Consider the following 19,225-nt stretch of genomic DNA (forward strand, 5'->3'; position numbering starts at 1 on the left):
TCCGTAAAATTATTATCGAAAGGAAAATAACGTTGTGTAAGGGAGAATCACGATGATCGAATAGGTTCCGTGTCGGTGAGCAGGAACTTGAAAATCGATGCACGCCGGCGTACTTTCGAGACGCGGGCTCTACGTAACTATCCGAGCGCAAGGTGCACGGTATTCTCAACAGTTTCCACCGTGCGCCATACATAATGGAGGTTAGCCGCAGGATGGTAAATCACGAGACGCCATGCGGGCGTAGTTATATCGTGCGTGCGTGATGGAAGATTAGTACGGCATTGTGCGAGCACCGTGGAGGCGCGTGATGATTTATCGCTTACGAAAACCAGCGCGCCGGTGACTCTGTCCGCCGCGATCACCGAAATGGATCTTCGATGACGATCCCATACACCGTCGATCCTACTCTCTTCTATTTTAAGCGGCTCTTCGGAGTATTCTTCTTAGAATCTTACGACGATAGTCGGAATTCTTTCTCGTTAAAATAACGAGCCCCCGACTCTTTCTTTCCGCGACGACCGAACTACGCAGGAGCCAGATCCACTTCGTTGCAATTAATCGTTCGATTCCAACGCAATTAAAATTACGTACGAAGTTCGAGTTGCCAAATGACTTCAAAGACAATAATATGCGAGATCGCGGAAAGATTAAGACATCCTCGAGGAACGAGGTCCGCGCGACGATACGATCTGGCGCGGCAACGAAGCACAAGACGATTACTCGTGGAAAAAGCGCGTTAGTTTAGAGTCGCTTGGAATCGTGAAAGAGTCGCGGCTCGCGAGAACAACGAGCACACGCGAAAACGTACGGTCGAAAGAGGGGAACGCACTGGTACGAGACAAAACCGCACTACTGTAAATGGTAGCAGCCTGCAATCATCATATTTCTCGACGATGGTCGGCCAGGCTACGTACGTACGTACGCAGGGGACAAGGAGAATAGAGTCCCCGCGGGAGAGAACCGCCGAGTCGAACCGCAAAACCGTTCTGTTCCTTATTGCTCGACCTCCGTGCTCGGCTCTCTCGTTCGCCCTGCGTCACGGAGCTCCTTTCCGACCGATTGAGACCGCAGAACGTTTAAGAACGCGAGACTAGGTATATGAAACAGTTGGACGACTTTAGAGCTGTTTTCACCATCGACCCTGGTGAGATAGCCGCTTGAACCGAGACACAAGACGCGTTGTAAATTGTCCGAGGGAATTTTAAACACTCCCCAGGCAGAAAAAAGAACGATCTTTTGAAGCAGACATCTGCTGGCAGATTCGTAGTTTGAAATTTACCGACGATTCTCTAATGCTTCGATAATCGAGCAATTTGAATAGAAAGTTATTTGTTGCTTCCCGAATGCATATGAATAGAATTTTGGAGGATTTTTAAGGTAGACGGTTTTGATGTTACAATGGATTTTAAACGAGCAGAATCGGTGAACTTGGATCACACGAACTCCTTGTCTCCTAACTAGTTCGAATAAGACGAGTTCTGATACCATGATCCGAAACTTTGAATCTAAGAATTTTCAAGATTCTACGCGAAAGAAAGTATCAGATCTTGGAAGATGTAAATGTATAATACTTTCGATTAACTCGACAGTGATTGAGCGTGCCAAGAACGCAGGCATGTAAAGGAAGCGAGGAAGAATACCATCGAATATCTTGACCGTGACCGCTAACACGAGCGAACAATGCAATTTGTAGTCGCGAGGTGGTCTCTGGACCCGGTGAGCGCTCGATTCTCAGCGTTACGTTTCCATGGGGCTTCTGGATCGCGAAAGAGCTCGACAGGGTGAACACCGCCACGAAATACTGGCAACACTAGCGACCCGCGAAATGTTACACAGGCCAGCGGGGACTACGAACAACGGTGTGCCGCATTTCTTTCGTTTCGTTCCAACATCTGATTTATGGCGAGAATTCCGTGCGCACGGTTACAAACCATTCAACCGGATTCCGGAGGTCCCAGTCGGGGAAAGGGAAGTATCGTCAGCGACTTCCGACTCCGTCGTGCGACTCTTTGTCCTCGTTGTACCCTTGAATTTTTGAGTATTTCGTCGATTTCGTGTCGTAAGAAGTTTATAAGAGATACGATAATTCTTGAGATTATACGTTTGATGGGACACGAGAGAAATTTCATAGACTCACAGACACATGTGTTTTAAGGTTCATAGACACGTGCCGGTTTTTCAATTAATAATTATTTAACGAAAACGAAAATCATTCGTTACATGAAATTTACATAACGGTAAAAGATCGGATATACGATAAACGGATAAATAAAAAAATGAAATTTCTGTTCACAGGTATCTGCACGAGGATTTGACGTGTCTAGGTGTCCCGTTGTGTACGCGTCTCACACGCCGCTACACAGGTAAGCATATAATTTTCTAAGGAAATCATCGAGATACATCTATTATATCGTATATAATGTCAAACTAATCTTCGCGTATCGTGTCTGTGATACTCTATTTAAAGCCATTTGAAGCTATGCGGTACTATTTGATTTGTTTCAAAACATTCAAAAATATTAGTTTAAATTTAGCGTCTAACGTTTAATTCAAACAAATTCAGTCTTGTTACGCCGAACAAAAATATCTGATAACAAACGACCGAACTTGCATTAACAACTCAATGCGGAGGGTATCGCTTTTTTAAATACATTTACCGTAAAACGTCGGATGAAAGGAAAAGTTTTGAATCAAGCAAAAAATATTTGCGCCCGGACACGCCATAAAACTTAAGAAATGGAGAATTGGCCAATACTTTCGAAACAAGCCAGCACGGTATGTTCGCGTCCCTAGAATGAATCAAGAAGTAAAGTAGCCAGCATTGAACGGATTAAACTTGTGTTGCAAGAAAGCGAAGCGGAGATTTACGGTAGCACGAAAGGAGGCCGGCCCTTAATCAGGGCAAAGCAGCCACGTGAGATCGCCGGCCGGAGGCCATGCGTCATTGGATTAAGATTGTATCCAAATTATTCATCCGGTAGACGTCGCGCGTGTAAGATAGCAAGAGGAACGGGAGCCGGGTACGCGCGAAGGCGTTGCTTCGCGGTAAGCGATAGCACCGTCTGATATATGGGGACCACACAAACCGTGTAACGGGAACTTAAATCAGAATTAATAGCGCCCTTCGCGGGACGTTTTCAGTCCTCCGCGCGTTTACGCGGCCTCGATAAACTAAAATATAGTAACGAACAAAAGTATCGACACAAATCAGGTTTTCACGTAAAATCCTGGACAAATCCATAAAATATACGATTATTTATTCAAACTTTATACGAAATATAACCTTCGAGTTTGAAATTTAAACGTATCGTGATTGAACGACAGATCTTTATGCAAATTATGAATTTCTAAAGAAACGGGAATCGTAAGTTCTAAATCGATCGATATGAAAATAAACGAAATGGATACGAGAACGATATGAGAACCGGATTACGACAGAAACGCGAGAAAACTTTCAATTTTCTATAATAATCGTTCAGAGTAAGAATTCCACATAATTATAATTGTCTCGAAGGACTGACTCAGTCGCTGTAACCATTTTCGATACCTTTTTTCGTCTATATAGCTATGGGAAACTATGCGTAACTATGGGAAAAAGATAAACGCCAGAAAACGCAGCCCAGGGAAAATTTAAGAAACGAAACGAAAGAAAAAAAAAGGAGCGACGCGAGATCAAAGTCTTGAGAAGTTGACGCAACATTCTCGAGTAATATGGCGCGCGTTCCACGGTGATTTAACACCGCCCACGATCTCATAATTCGTAACCGAACAGCTGTTTTCCCGAGTACCGATTAACGGAGCTGTGTATCGTTACGAGAAAATTACAAGCAACCGAATGTTAGCTAAACGATCAGCGTGGCCGCGGGAAAATGATCCGTGGCCGGGATGCTTGTGTCGAAGCAAATCGCCACTTTCCTCGTTCGACGTGGGGGGAAGATCATAAGGATTAGATTATAACGATTCTAGTTGTCGAAGAGAAGTCACGATCGCCTGCCGGAAGCACGAGAACCGTACTTCGCGATGAAGTCAGGTTCTCGATAGAAATAAATCGAAATATTATAAATTGCCTAAATGGTAATTATCTAATGATTGTCTGAATGCTGATATAACAGCTGTTTATCTGAAATTGAAGACGATGCGTCTTTATCTTATTACATAAACTGGGTACTATTATACGAAGAGACTCTGAGAGAGGGAAGGTTAAGAGGAACTTCATTTTACTATGAGAAGCATCTGAACGGTTGAAACTACATACGTCGCTAGACGAACAAGTCCCGAATATTTATTCTAGATATTCGAAAACTATAAACAGTTTAAATATACGAAAACGTTGAATGTATGAAAATCTGCTACCTAAATATCTTCAGAAACACCATGTAACTTAGCCTAGAAATTCAAAACATAGTCTGCTACATTATGCGTATGATGGGATTTTTTCTTCGTGCGGTTAAGCATGCTGGCTCTGGGTGTTGACCTTATTTTACAACACTCGAGGGAATACGAAAGAACGAGCACTTGCAACAGCGAGTAAGAACTCACTCGAGAAGATCGAGTTCCAATTAGATTCTTTTTACGACGATATTTTAATCTAAATGGTACTACTACGAAGTACTGTGAAAATGTAGAGCGTTCGTGACTGTGACGATGCAGTAAGAACGAACAAAGATTCGATCTATTTGCACGAAAAGCCAAGGCGAAAGAAAAGAAAAGTGCCAGGTACCGGCAAACGTTAAAGAACCTTGCGCGTTACGCAAGTTCGCAAAGCTTCCGAAACGTCAACGTGGAAGGAGATGGAAGCCGGGATGCGTGGATGCAAAGTACCGAAGCAAAAACAAAGCGGACAGCGAGAAGGTTGCGGAGGTCTCGAGAAAGGGACGAGGAAGAAGGAAGTGGACACTGGTGAGTCTTCCGTGGAGTGCGGCGAGAGAGATTTCCTCGAGCGCGGTGAACGTAAACCGATCCGCTCGAGATGGGAGCAAATGACAACGCGTGCTTTGCATGTCGAGGGCCCTTCTAGCGGATACCGCGAGTAAATAAGGCGGAATCTGCACGTCGCATTGTTTGACTTTCCGGACGGGCGTCTAGGGCGACGACGGTAAAGGGGCCGACTCCGCGCGCACGACAAGACCGCGAACAGAAAAGACGATCCTCGGCTGATTTGCCAGAACCCTTCTTGGAAAAGTCGCTAGAGCCGAGCTTCGTTCCACCGTCCAGGTTACCGTTACCACGCCGGACGACCACGGATTTTTCCTCCCACGGCGATTAATCTTCGATCAATCTCGGAATTCTGAAGTCGTTACTTCTCCACAGCGATTACACGATTCGTTTCTTCTTATGGATTTAGTACTTAGAGGCTCCGGTTGAATTTTCAAGCTGCAAGCAAATGTTTATGGTAATAATTACACGGAAACGAGAAAAATTGAAAAATTTTTTTTTAATAACGTTGATAGAATTCAAGACTGGTTTCTTGGAATATTGAGAAACTTATGGAGACAACTTATCGCGCGTGTAGACTAATGTCACTGTCGTTTTGTAAAATCGTCGATTGAGCTGGAAATGTGTTCGTGTTTCGCTCGACAGATTTACAGTTTGTTGGTTATGTAGGAATAAAATTGTTGCGTGCTAAAGTGATAACGTATGCTTACTAATTGCGAGATACTGCTATCGGAGTTCGGCTGACTCGGATGCCCGGTAAAGCTCGATCGAGCGATACTCCTGTAATTTTACAAATCTCTGATTCTACTGTACCTTTTTCATTCGATTCACATATTTGAAACTATCAAACTTTCGAAGAAATATAACAATTTTATAGACCTCCAATTTTCTTTTTTCGCTTAATCCAAGCATCTAAGACTATCGGACAAACTTCGAATCGATATTCGTGTAGTTCGATATACCATATCTCTGTACAATTCTAAAATTCCCTCTCGTTTGATCTAAACATTCAAAATTATCTAAAAGTCTCAACTGCCATTGATTCCACTTTCCTTTTTACATGCGTGACACGACACAACGAAACGCTTCGTCTCTTTACTGCACCGCGTTTCGCAATCTTCCACCAAGTTCGATCGAAATCGACGTTTCCCGATACAACGAGAAAAGAAATTTTCAAAGTCCCTAGATTTCCCGGAACACAACAGTGTCCACTTTCTATACTCCGGAGAAACGTGGAAACGTCTCGCGAGTAAAACGAGAGTCACGGAACATTCGTTCGCTGCTTTCCATCGCGAAGACCGGCGCATTGTTCTACGATCGATCCTGAACGATTCGCGTGGCAGGTGACTGGTTTTATCGCCGTGGCCGTGATTTTCCTACTGGACGCACCTGTTTATTCGTTTACGATCGACGAGCAGGTTGCGTTCCTGAACGTTGGAAAACACGCCGCACCTGCACGCCCACGGATCGTGACCCGCAGTCGACCTTATCGCGTGTTACAACGATAACGTTGTTTACGCTAGCCGAGAAAGTTTCCTCGCAGACGGAATAGGCGCCCGGATTTCTCTTCCGTTGCTACTTCGCGCGTTCGTCATTCGTCCGCGAGCGCAGCGACACGCTGCCAGCCAGACTTCCGTACACAGGTTGTGAATTAACGTCATTGTTAACGGAGTTGATTTTAGCGGTTGGGGGCAAAATAAACCGAGATAGACGAATAACCAATTGCACGGATCGATTGACCAAGATTCTCAAAATCGTAGTTAGATCGAGCACGTTGGAAACGCGCCCGAAGTGCGAAGATATCGCTTATCGAGTATCTTATCTATACCAGGTAAATTGTATCTATTGTATTGTACACGTAGTACAGGTCTGTACTAAAGATTAAGAAAAATTAAGTTCCAAGAGAAGTTCCCAAAACAACTACCCTAGATAAATAACTCTTCTTCGGTGTAAAGACTATGCATCAACGAACTTTAATAATAGTTCTGTGACATCCTCTCTCGCTTTATGCGAGCAAGTAAAAGTGTACGTAAAAAAAAAAAAAAAAAAAAAATGAGGATGTTTTAAAAGAAACTTCCGAAATGGCCGCCTTATACTTGGATATAATTCTTCCCCGATACTATTACCTCGTCGTCAACAGATTCTATTAACAACGTTCGCAACTCCTTCGTTCTAACCAAACTAGAATTCTCAAATCTCTTCGCGCACGAGAAAATCGCGCGAATCCATGGAGCAAGCGTAAGAAAGGCATGCTGAGACCCGAGGATGAAATCACGGTTGATGAGCGAAGCGACAGAATAATCCTCGCGATGGGACGTCGTCGGACAGGGGATATGCAGGTGCGGAACGCGATGCCACGGGGCTGGAGAACGGATAATCGATTAATCGATTGTACGCTCATCGATGCCGGGCCGCAGGGGACGTGGAAAGAGGAGCGTCTTCAGGGACGTCTCGCGGAGGAAGAGCAGCCGTTGCACGCGGTATTCGACCGCGTCCCAACAATTAGCCTGAGAACGAACGAGCGAGCTAGCGATTTGTCGCGTAAGATTTATAGCTTCATACATCCCAAGAGGAGACTCTGTTCTCTCGTGGACCCTTCTGGATTTCCCCTCTCGCGACGTTCGACCCATACGCGGCGTGCACAATCGAGAAAGAGGGACCCCGACCATCGTCCAGGTCTATCGCCATTCCCGTGCGTGGCTGTCTCTACGCGGTTTGACGTTCACAAACACTCGACGATCTCCAACGAGATCAGCGAGATCCGTCTTGGCCAGCTGTCCACCATCCTTAACCGTGACCTACCGGAATGCATGAGAACACGTCCGCGGTATCGTCTTCGATCGCGCTCCCTTCCGGTTTCCAAACGATCGAAAAGGAAATTAGGAGGGGAAGACCTCCGTGGAATTTTGATTTCGGGTCATGTGGTAGGGATAGGTGTAGAGAGAGGTGTTAGGTAATAACAGCGTGGCATCGATTTGGAGGATGGGGCGCAGGAAGTTGCAGGTTGTTGATTTTAGGTCGGACGAGTTTTTTGAAACAACACTCGAAGAGTTTGTTAGGCAATCGTCGAAGGCTATTGATCTTTGATGGCGAATTAAGGGACTGCGCGTGAAATTTATTTGCGAAAACGTCTATTGGTATTATCGGCGAATTAAATTCGTTTATAACAGGCAATAATCAACAGCGAACTTGAGTGTGCGACACACTGTTTGTAAGGTATATGAATATTTCGGTGTAAGATATCGTGGCTTGAATCCATAAAGATCAACGTGCCTAAAAAATTTCGATGCAATTTTTTTAAATCTTCTCTTATACTCTTATACAAGTAATTCTACTTCGAAATATTCTTTTAAATTCTACGCCTTTAAAAGTTACCTACATACGAAAAATTATATTGTTTCCGTAATAGTAGAAATTTACTTCTTAGAAAAAGGAAGAAATCCCGTTTCTAAGTACCTATACGCGTTGTTTTTTCTCTCCGAAGAGACAGTCAAGTGTTTAAAGAAAATCTCAAATAGAGAATCGATCACGCAGAACCTTTTGGCGGAGACTAATTTACCTGAACGATGGAAGTCGCTAATTGAATTCAAAGTGCAGACGTAAACGACGATGAAGACGTGTTTGCACACTCGTTCTAGAGCCATTAATGAAGGAGCGTTCGCTATTAGATTGAAATTGGGAATTTCCTCGTCGTGGCAAAACGCAAGCGAGATCTATCTTGGTGGGTTCGTTTCGAACGAACTTTGCTAGTTTTCTATCGAAAGAGTACGATTCGTAATTCATCTTCATTTAGAGTGACGTCTACATTACCGTAAACGTTCTTTGAAGTTATTCCGCTTCTGCTCTTCATGCTTTTACCAACTGTTTAGGAAAAATATAACCCCCTCGTAACGACCCTTAATTTTAGAAATTACCTCGCACGAGTCGCAACTTCTGCCGATCGTGGGATTTAAATCCATAAAAATCAGTTTCCTAATTAACGTTTAAAGACCACACACAAGAATATGATAAATCTATTTTTGTTCATTTTCCGACTCTTCGCTCGCTCGATGGTTCAAAGCAAGTGTTTCGCTACGACACGCTTAAAAGATGATAAATCTACGAATTTATAGAATGTGAAACGCGTAACTGTGTTACGTAGAAAACAATCTCTTCGGCTGCGTAGAAATTAATTGTTGCGTAAATGTTGTATAAAAATTTAAATAGCTAAACAGATATACGAAGGCTTCGCCGTATTTTTTCCCTACGGTCTTCATTTACGAAGGAAAAAGATCCGGTCAACGTAAATCCACCGTGGTTTCACGCACTACAAAATACTCTTCTCGTTTCGCACAATCCCTCGCGAGCAATCGTCCCAACGTAATTATAGCGAATCCGCGGAGCGATAAGCGTTGGACCGAGCACCGATATTGGCTGGGACATTACGGTCGCCTTTTAATAACCATGGCGTTAGTTTAGTGTCGGCGGTAATGCCAATCTAATCTACCTTTTACACCGAGTACACCTACACGCCTAGCAGGAAGTGTACCCTCGCCACGCCGCATTATCCTTATTTACGCCGCTCTTGATACTATATTGCCGATAGGTCTTTATCTACGCCCGTCTCGAACGCGCGCCAAGCGGAATAAAAACCGCTTGCCTCTTGGAACCTCGCGAGTGTTCGCGCGGATTTATACTCGCGAGGGACCGGCGTGCGCGGCCAATTCTCTCGGTCTTTCTTTCTCTTTCACCAGCCGATCTCCGGTTACACGGCGATGCGAGGGAGATACCAGTGGTGAGGAAACAAGTGTAAAGAGCGCTGTAAAGCGTGGTAATTATGCGATACAACCAGCCACTCGCAACGAGACGTGTAGTTTATGTCGGCCGTGGACGCGAGCTCGTCAACTTCCCTGGCGGAAGTTGACCCCTCGTGGGATCGACACCGTGCATACTCGCGGAATGTTGTGGTTTTAAGAGGTTTGGTTTTAAAACGTTATCGTAAATTCGGTTGTAAAGATGAACAGAAGGTTTGTGCCACGGATCCTTCAGGTTTAAATTACTCGGATCCTTGCGCAGCCTTTACTCGACTATAGAGCTACGCGAATTAAGATTAGGTCGCCGATCGTAAAGGATATTACTTTGGATGTGCATGCGGGGTATTCAAAGTTAGCAACTTTTTGAATAATGGAAGTCTTTCCTTGCTCGCGTTCGAATAACTTGCGTGATTTGCCTCCTCGTCAACCCTTGCTTTTACTCTTTACTCTAGTGAAAATAGCAATACGTCTCCGGTAGTATTCCGAAGAATACAGCAAGACACGTCGAAAGAAGTAAGATAAATCTACGTTTAAATTCCACTTTTTCAAAAACCTTAAAGACTCAAAGATTCGAGGATATAAATTTGCACGAAAATCTACCATCTACTGGTCTCGAACACGATCAAACTCAATTCGCACACTCTCCTCGACCAAGTATCCGAAAAACCAACAAATTGCAGGACGATCGTACCAAATCCCGAGCAACGGTCATGGGAAGAAGCTCGAGGGAACGTTCGCGACAAGATGACGCGAGACCAGCGCTTCGTACGATCTCGTAAAAGCTGTACACACCGCGATGTCAGGCGTGTATACTCGATCGGAGGGAGCGAGAGCCTAGGTTGCGCAGGTAGTCGCGAGAAAGCAGGAAGGTCGCGGAGTCTCCGGGGCTCAGCGGTCGAGACCCCGCAGGAATGCAACGCCGGCTCGAATTAATAGATCGAGGGACCCGGGCGAATTTATCCGCTTCGTGGCGGCGAGTTTAAAAGCGGCGCGGGTCTCCTTTGCATCTCGATCTCTCCGCGGCGCTGGGGGACGTACGCGCAGGCCCCCGTGTGTATATACGCTGGAACGTACAGCGTACAGACATCGTGGCGAACAGAGAAAGAAGAAGCCGAGGAAGCCAGAGGAGAAGACAGAGCGGACGTTCGAGCGGAGAACCAACCGGGATACGTGGCTACGTATACGTTCTGCCGAAGAAAAGTCTCCGCTGGACTCGAGTTTGTTCGACTCTCGCTTCTCCTCTTCTTCTTTGTCGCGTCCTTTCTTCCTTTCTATTGCTTCTCTCTCGTCGTTGTCCCTCCTCGTTCTTCCGTTCTTCTCCTCCTTCGTTCTTCGTTCTGCGACGGTGGAGTAAAGGTTTCGTTGGTGGGATAAGTAAGAGAGACGCCGGCCCCGTGACGAGTCCAGACGACGGTTAGATAACGGGGAATCGCATTTAGATAAGAAGCGCGGAAGAGACCATTGGAAACGTTCGAATCCGGGCAGAGGACCCCATTAAGCGGAACCCTTAGTTCCGCGCCCCGCCGCGCCGCCACCCTGGCACGTGCGCCGACCCCGATAACTTCCATATAAGAAATGTCGCTGCAATTAAATCGGGCTGCTGCTTTTACTCTTCGTTCAGAGTCTGGTCTTCCCGTCTTTCTTCGAGGTAATCGTAACCGCGAAGTTCGCGTCCTTGTCGATCGTTTCTTTTAGAGAATTGAAATTAACGCGGGAGTTTGGCAAATTTGGATCACGAAAAGATTTGAGATGCGGAGTATTGGTTGACAACGGATGTCGACTTTTACAATCCCCTTACGGTCTTTGTAAAGTATAGCAACGAAGTTTCTAGTCGAGATGACTGTAGCCAGTAGTTGGACAAATCGAGAATCTACGTGAGGTACTCGCATTTCGCTATAGTTGAAGACGAAGCGCCACGATTTGGAAAAGCTTGTTACGGAAGAACTCGCAGTCGAAAATTAATGGATTTCGTATTTAACCTTTCGCTCCAAATATGGTCGTTATCTTCTCCTATATCGACAGTTTTTTGAATACCTGTACGACGTTTGTTTTCGAAATATATGCGTACGTAGAAAAGGCAGAAAAATTTGTCGATGGTTCAAGGATTTGAGGGATGCACGTAGCATCGATAGTACCCGTATGCGATGCATTTTTCCTAATTAGATAATAATGGTGAATTACGCGCCGCAGAGTCAAGGAGATAAAGAACGAGCATGCAGCTGCGTGCTTGATCACGGTGCGACGCATGTTCGATAATAATCGCTCTTCGAATGGTCTCCTATGTCAGGCGCCATTTTTTCGATAATAATTCCCCGATACTCGGTAGCGTCGTTCGTTTTCCTTGAAGAGAATTAGCCAAGAAATAAAAGTTACGAATATTAGTCTGTTAAACCGACTACAGAATAAATGTTTGGAAATCTGCCGATTTGTAGCTAATTGGACATCTTACTCGTTACGTCGCTCATCGACTTCAACTGTCTCAGTAATCTTAATTAATCCTTACAATTATACGTTATAAACTGAAATTTGTTTTTTTTTTTTTATTTGGTTATTCAAAATCCTATCGAAGACATATTTCCATTTTTAAATAACGAGAAACACTTTAAAATTTTTATATTTTACTATGTACTCTGTACTTCATCCAAAGACAGTAAGAACTTTGTCTACTGGCTTTCTTAGTAAAATGGTATTTTCTACGTTATTTTTACACCGAACCTCGATACGAAGGCTTCGCAACAACCCAAAAGCAATTCATTTTCCACCTTCTTGTAATTATTATCTTCCTCCGTACTCAAACAGTACACGCTTTGTCATCTATGTGACCCCTATGACCAAGATCTACCGAAACCCTCGATAGAAAGAAACGCAAGTATAGTTGGAAATGTCATCGAGGAACCGCGCTATAACCCGTACTCGGTGCAGATGGCAGTTCCAAAGACGTGAAACGAGACCATGAAAAATGGTGTAATTTAATCGAGCGATTCGACACGGCATCGCCGCGACGTCCTTACCTGCCTAAGCTCTAAGAGGTGAGAAATGTTGCTCGTCCCGTGACCGATGTCTACACACCGCGCTGTCACGCACTGACATATCGCTCTGATAAAACCACGACCCGGCCAACGGTTTCTCCCTCGGCAGAGTCGCGTTCTCGACATTTAAGTATTTCTTACACGGGGCAAACGATTCGATAGCTAATGTCCCGGACGTCTGCTTATAAGAATCTCCGCGTCGTCTTCGTCGTCGTCGTCGTCTCCAATGACCTCGCGCGTTAAACCTCGCTTCGTGAATACACGAAGAGCTCGCCTAAACCCTGACCAGATCGTTGGCACGATTAATAATCGTCCTCGGAGGCGTTGCGTCTTTTCACCACTGGCTTTCCAGCATCGTGTTGAGAACATCCGGTTTGGTGATTCGTCGGTTTCGTGGGATCGGTCGAAAGCGGTCGGGAGCAAAGGGAAAGGTGTATCGCGCATCCCCTCCGGCGAGACTTTCGCTTATTAATAATCTTATTAATTCTCAGCTCATTACGCGAGGCAAGGTTAAGAATGGGCTGTCCAGGAAACGTAGAAATATCGTAGAAATATCGGGTATCCGCGAATCCAGGAAATATTAGATTGGTCTGAAGCGCCGGTAAAGATCCGCACGATGGGAAACACGCACCGAGAGGCTTGAAAACATCTTCTACGGTGTTGGCTACATTAAACGCACAATGTTTGCAGGCGAATACGTTGTTTACGAAGCTATATTTTGGCTATTTTCATCTTCTCCTTCGTACACGATCTATTTATACGATGGATTGAATTTATATTTACGATATAGATATGTAAAATTTGTCGATGTTAGTCAAATTAACGCGGCCCGTTTCCAGATCTTCCGACATCGAACCAGAGGCGAAGAGAACGAAGCGGGGGCGAGTTTTTCGCGAGTAAGAATGCACGCGGTCAATAGCATTTCCGGCTCGATCCCGTTTGAAACACTAGACGGGCCGGCGGTGTAGCATTGAGTAATGCGGTGCGGAGTGGCAGTAATGAGGCACATTAATATGCAATGAAAATGTCCCTGCGCGGGCCGTGTTACTCGAGTGCGTGGGGAGTGTGAAACGCGCGATACCGTCGAGATAGTGAGCCAATATTAATAGCGGCCCTTCATTGTTCTACGATACGAGCGGAGGGTCGGCTCGACGAATCCCCGTTTCTCGATGACTCGTTCCTTCTCCCTCGAACGAACCAACGGGATAGAGAGGAACTTGAATTAAGCACCAGCCAAGTGTTGCCGGCCGAGGGAAACGTACGGCCGAGGAACGATCGAGGAAGATTCGTCGAACGAATATTTGTGAAGTTGTATTACGTGCACGACGCGATATTCTTTTAAGAAATTGACACGGTACGGTCGTCTTTAACATTGGAGTTCCTAATGATCAAAGGATAGAACATGATGTAAAGAACGCGACAAGAAACATACCTTATGCGGAAAATAAGGAATCTATATAATTTTAGAAGAAAATCGTATCTTGAATCCGTACAACTTCTAGTAAAACTTACGGATTTATCTCCTTACACGATACGAAATATCAGCTACAGTTTTAAAAAATTGAATAACCACTAACTCGAATCTGGTCTAAACTGTTCGACGCGATAGTTTAATTCTTAAATTTAAAAGATCCTATTAATACGCTAATTACTTACGAAAAGGAAGACTCGCGAATCCACTTGAATAAACTTTCGAGTGACACTACACTCTGAAAATAGAATCTCGTTAGAATAACATTGAGTCAATTGTCTGGACAGAGATCGTATCTGGAAAAGGGAAAGAATGTTACGTGCACAGCTTGAAAGCCGGTCTTCGTCCGAGACAATAGAAGCGAAAGTGTAATTGTCTTTATTCGGTGAGAGATTCGATGTAACAGTTCCCATTAGAATACGAATCGTAATAATCGGTAAATAACATCTGCCTCCATAAACCGGTCCATTTGCCTCGTGTAATCTAAACCAAAAAGTCCGAACCCTCCACCTACGTCCACAGACCTGAAACCCATCAGACGTCGAGATTCACTGAACGAACTACGCCAAGCTACAAATCGTACAAGCTGCTCGCGAAATGTGTGTACTCTGCGGGCGTAATTAATCCGAGGCCGCTTTTCTATTACCCCCGGCACGTCTGAGCGCGAAAAATGCCCGAAGCAGATCTGACGGCCGACGATGTGGCCAGACACTCTCTCTCAAGAGCGCTTACAATTAGGAAACGGCGTTCGCGCGCCGCGACAGGCATGTAATTAGCGAGGGCTCCGGGGCTCGCGCATATTTCGATGGTTGCATATCCGCGGTGTATACTACATACCATGGCCATGGTTACCCGCGGCTACCACGGCCTCTTCGTGCGCAAGCTCTCCGTGCTTTCCGTGTCAGAACGAAGTAGAGAGGTATACTTCTACAGTCGCCTTCGAAAGTAAGCCAACGCTCCTCTAAATGAATTACGTTTAACCCTTCAGTTGCGAGCGATTTTTACATCTTTTCCTACCAAATCACGTATTGGTTTAAAATTCGTATTGGTTTATCGTCGACGATACTACGAACGCGACGCGATTCTCCGAAATTTGGTGATTTCAGTTGAGAAAAGGAGGATAGAGAAGAGCGGTAAATGTCAGTTTCAGATGGAACGTCTGTGCGTATCTTTTTCAACTTAAGACTTTTGTGCATAGGAATATTATAACTCTATTTAATATTAAGATATTCTGTTATTTAATTCGTTTATACGTTTTACGTAGATCATTTTCTATTTCAAGTAGAAACTGCTGACAAACTAAAACAGATTTCTCCACGATCTCGTGACATTTTAGTTTAGCTAAATTTCGTACGATTCTAGAATATAAACGCGAGAAAGAGATAAAGTAACGAAGCAAATAACAAGATAATTCCTAAAATTCGTAACAGCGGTATTGAAAGAAGGAACAGGGTCGCGTAAATTTCCTAAAATCAAAAGTAGCGAGTAAAACGTAGCGTTCTTAATGGACGAATCTGTCCACAGAAAATTCCATCTGGATGGTTAACCGACTTTCCGAGGCGACTGTATACACACATAGTATCCGTGCACGGCATGATCCACGAGGTCGTACGTTCGTTTCCTCGCGGGCGCGCAACAGTTGGGCGCGTTATATTCGAATAAGAGAGCCGGGAGAGAAAGAGGGCGGCTTTCTGCAGTGGAGCCGAGGGATTTGGCACGACTCGGTCTCGCCTCTAAATTAGTAATTGCAACCTCCGCGTGACGTGGCGCTCCGATAAAAAGCGAAGGGCTGTAATGCCGTGGCGATACGAGGTCACGAACCACAGCCAAGCTAAAGTGAATACTTATCCGTGGCGGGTCGCCGCTTGCTTCGTTCGCTCGTTTCGCTCGGCCGCTCGCGCGCGCGCGCGCGCGCCTTTTGCTGCTCGCACATGCACGCGAGATAACGCGCGGAGCCGCGTTCACGCGAACACGCTGACGCTCTGTGTTACCTTGCGCTGACCGGGCCCCTCGTGAGCGTGCGAGACCGAAGCGTATACGAAGAGGGGGCGTAATCCGCGGCGACGTGTATTCCCACGTCGTGCTTTCTCCGCTAAGAACGCTCGCGGTGAATCGGCCTCCGCTGACCGCTAGCCGATCGCTAATCCCGCGGAAGCGCAAGCACCGATCTTCAACATCTTTTCTCCTAGCTCGCTTCTATCGATCCTTCGTTTACCTGATGTCTTTCCACGAGCAGACTCCACCGAGGTTTATAGACTCGCATTTGAAACGAATCTTTAGGTTTGAAGCGGCGCGGCGTTTAATGTTTGATTACGCGGCGAGAGGGTCTCGTGTCATGGGAAAAGCAGCGGGGAGCTTAGGGCACTCGTTATCGAGATTTTAGTGGGCAGGTTGGAATGCTTCCGTGGTGGATTGCCTGACAGAATGAACGAGTGTGTTTGGGTATTAGCCAACAGGTTTTGATCGGTATTTGCGACTCGAGGTGGCGATTGAAGCGTTTTGCAGGGGTAATGGATGAATGGAAACCGTTCTCGCTTTTCCACGATATTTTCTCTCAAAGATTTTTCCTTTCATCGCGGATTTCCTTTATCGATCTCCTACCGTGATAAATCTATCCTATTATATACATACTGTTATATAAAATCGCGATAAAACTGTATCGTTCGTCCGCACTAGACCTAAAATTTCCAAAAATCCAGCTACCTAATGTGCCACGTACCAACGTAAAATCCTACTATTTGGACGTCACGTTGCTCGTCTTCGTCGAACCTTAATTAGACGTGGAAGCAACGCAACGTCGCGTCGCCCCGATGCAGATACATATTATTACGCGCAGACAATCGACGTTCACGATCGAGATCGTGCGGCTAACTGTTCCCGGTGGACATTTTTCTAGAATAACAGATGCGCAGCGAGCGACCTGCTAAGTAACGAGCATCGCGATCTTCCCCCTCGCTCGTGCATCGTAAAGCTCTCTCGCGAGGCTGGCTGGAATTCGGCGATGCCTACGGAATATTCAGAGACTCACCGGCCTCCCAACAGATCTTCGGGGATCTACATATTTAGAGTCGTGCACGCGAACGTGACTTCGTACTTTAACGATCGGCGAACGAAGGTGACGTTCGAGAGAAGCCACGTCCACCGTTTCCCCTCTCCGCCTCCGCTCGAGGATGGTACACACGCCGCATAAGTCCAGATTTGCATTCCCGTTAAGGATATTTCTAGATCTGTTTGGCGAAACATTGGAATAGTGCCGCATTCCGAGAGTGCCTAGGCGATGGGTGCTCCGGGCCCTGTATCGATTAATCGCTTCGCCGTCCCTCTCCAATAGCGTGATCGACGATGCCCCGCACCTGATCCACTGGTCGTCGGTAACGTGTTAAAAGGACAGATGTAGAGAAGCAAATTTTAACGAATAGCACAGATATTTCTACGCTATTGGCTAAGAATCTAGAATTTAGCCGTGTTCTATAGAAATTCTTTTAAAAATTCGATTAGAACTTATCTGCCCTTCGTCAAAAATTTATCAAAGAATGCAGGCGATTGAATTTGCTGCTTTAAGAATCGTACGATAATGCAAAGTTCAAAATTGTATTTCCAATGATCGGACTACGAATGTTTATAAATTTATAGATCATAGGATTTTAAATCCATAAGCATTCGATTCAGAAGAAATTAAAAAGAATGTACAAATATTTAACGTACAACAGTACGTAAAATAGACAATGCAGCCACGATAGAACATTCCTTAGAAAACATAAAACACCAGAAATATTCGGAAGTACGAATTTTTACGTAAACATCCTCAGTCTCAAAATTATGAATACGAAGCTTTCAAATTTCAGTGCGTCGCCGCGTATCTTTCACCTTGATCGAAACAACTCGGTCTTGGAAAAGAATTCTCGGTGTAATCGTCACGATCACATTGACAGAACGCAAGGGTTCGGAGGTGAAACAGCGTAGAGCAGACAAACCAGTGGCACAGCTGAGTAATCCTCGCCCTGGTAGAAATAATGCTGGAAGGTGAGCTCGAGGCGCTACCTTCGAGGGCACGTGCGATCGGTCGACACGAGCACAAGTGCGAATATCGAGTCGTAACCGGTACCGATGGAATCTGAACTAGCAGAGGAGATCGAGCTATATCGTAACGGTGAAACGTATTGCTCACGGAAAGATGGAGCGAAGGAGGATTTCAAAGGACGTGTCAGAGAATTTATAGGGGAGGAATAAGGTATGACGAGGAATGGAAAGTACTTTGACGACGAATTCTTTCGTGGATTATTACGAGGATTCAATGGGTTGGAATGTGTATGAAGGAAGATGAAGGAGAAAGGAAAGAAACTTATGTGAAGCAGGTGCACGAGATGTGTGGACTGCATAGCGAGTGAGTTACAAGAACGATTACCAAGTCTATGGCGAATGAAGAAACTGTTAGTCGTCGTCTGTCAAAATCCATCTATTAGCGTAAAGTTACACGCTATTCGAAAGAAGCTTCATAGAGTATATGTCTTTGAAATTCCAAGTCTACTTATTACCAATTGTCGAGTGTCGTAAATCGTCATATCGCGACATAAACTAAAATTATCTCGAGTTGTCGAGCTTTGGCTTATAAGTTGTTTAAAATTTTGGAGATCCGTTCCTTAAATCGGGCAACAATTTTTCCAATTCCTCGGTTTCCAAAATCTTGCAACATTTTCGCTCTTGTCGGCATACCGCCTGGATATCGATGCGACGACCAACGGGAAGGCAACCGATATACGTAACGTAAATCTACGTGCTTCCAACAAACAGATTTGCAACTGCCGTTATCCGTTAAAGAAAGCGATACGAGAAACAAGTTTCGCGTAACTAGATCGCGGTTGTTGATGCATTTTACTAACATAACCGGAGAAATAAAATCGAAATAAAAATTTTGTTTTACATACCATTACGATACGTAGTTTACTTTACACATTTTATATATTTTTGCATAAACACGCGGTCTACTCGTAATCGAT

The 19,225-nt window shown here is 45.0% G+C and overlaps 1 protein-coding gene and 1 long non-coding RNA gene across 9 annotated transcripts in view; both read left to right on the forward strand.

Moving 5' to 3' along the window:
* Positions 1-19,225, forward strand: part of LOC138179205 (uncharacterized) — a 183,023-nt gene that overhangs the window by 68,818 nt on the left and 94,980 nt on the right. For all 8 annotated transcript variants that reach the window (XR_011172953.1, XR_011172955.1, XR_011172954.1 and 5 more), the window contains one exon: positions 2,296-2,363. This is a non-coding gene — a long non-coding RNA (uncharacterized LOC138179205). The remainder of the gene's footprint in view (positions 1-2,295; positions 2,364-19,225) is intronic.
* Positions 9,792-11,226, forward strand: LOC138179088 (uncharacterized). Its single transcript, XM_069111526.1, has 3 exons — positions 9,792-9,941; positions 10,576-10,762; positions 11,108-11,226. Exons 1-3 carry the CDS (start codon positions 9,792-9,794, stop codon positions 11,224-11,226), a joined length of 456 nt encoding a protein of 151 aa, XP_068967627.1.

This window comes from Bombus flavifrons, chromosome 4, assembly GCF_040668555.2.
Source record: "Bombus flavifrons isolate JBK064 chromosome 4, iyBomFlav1_principal, whole genome shotgun sequence".
NCBI classification, from domain to species: Eukaryota; Metazoa; Arthropoda; class Insecta; order Hymenoptera; family Apidae; genus Bombus; species Bombus flavifrons.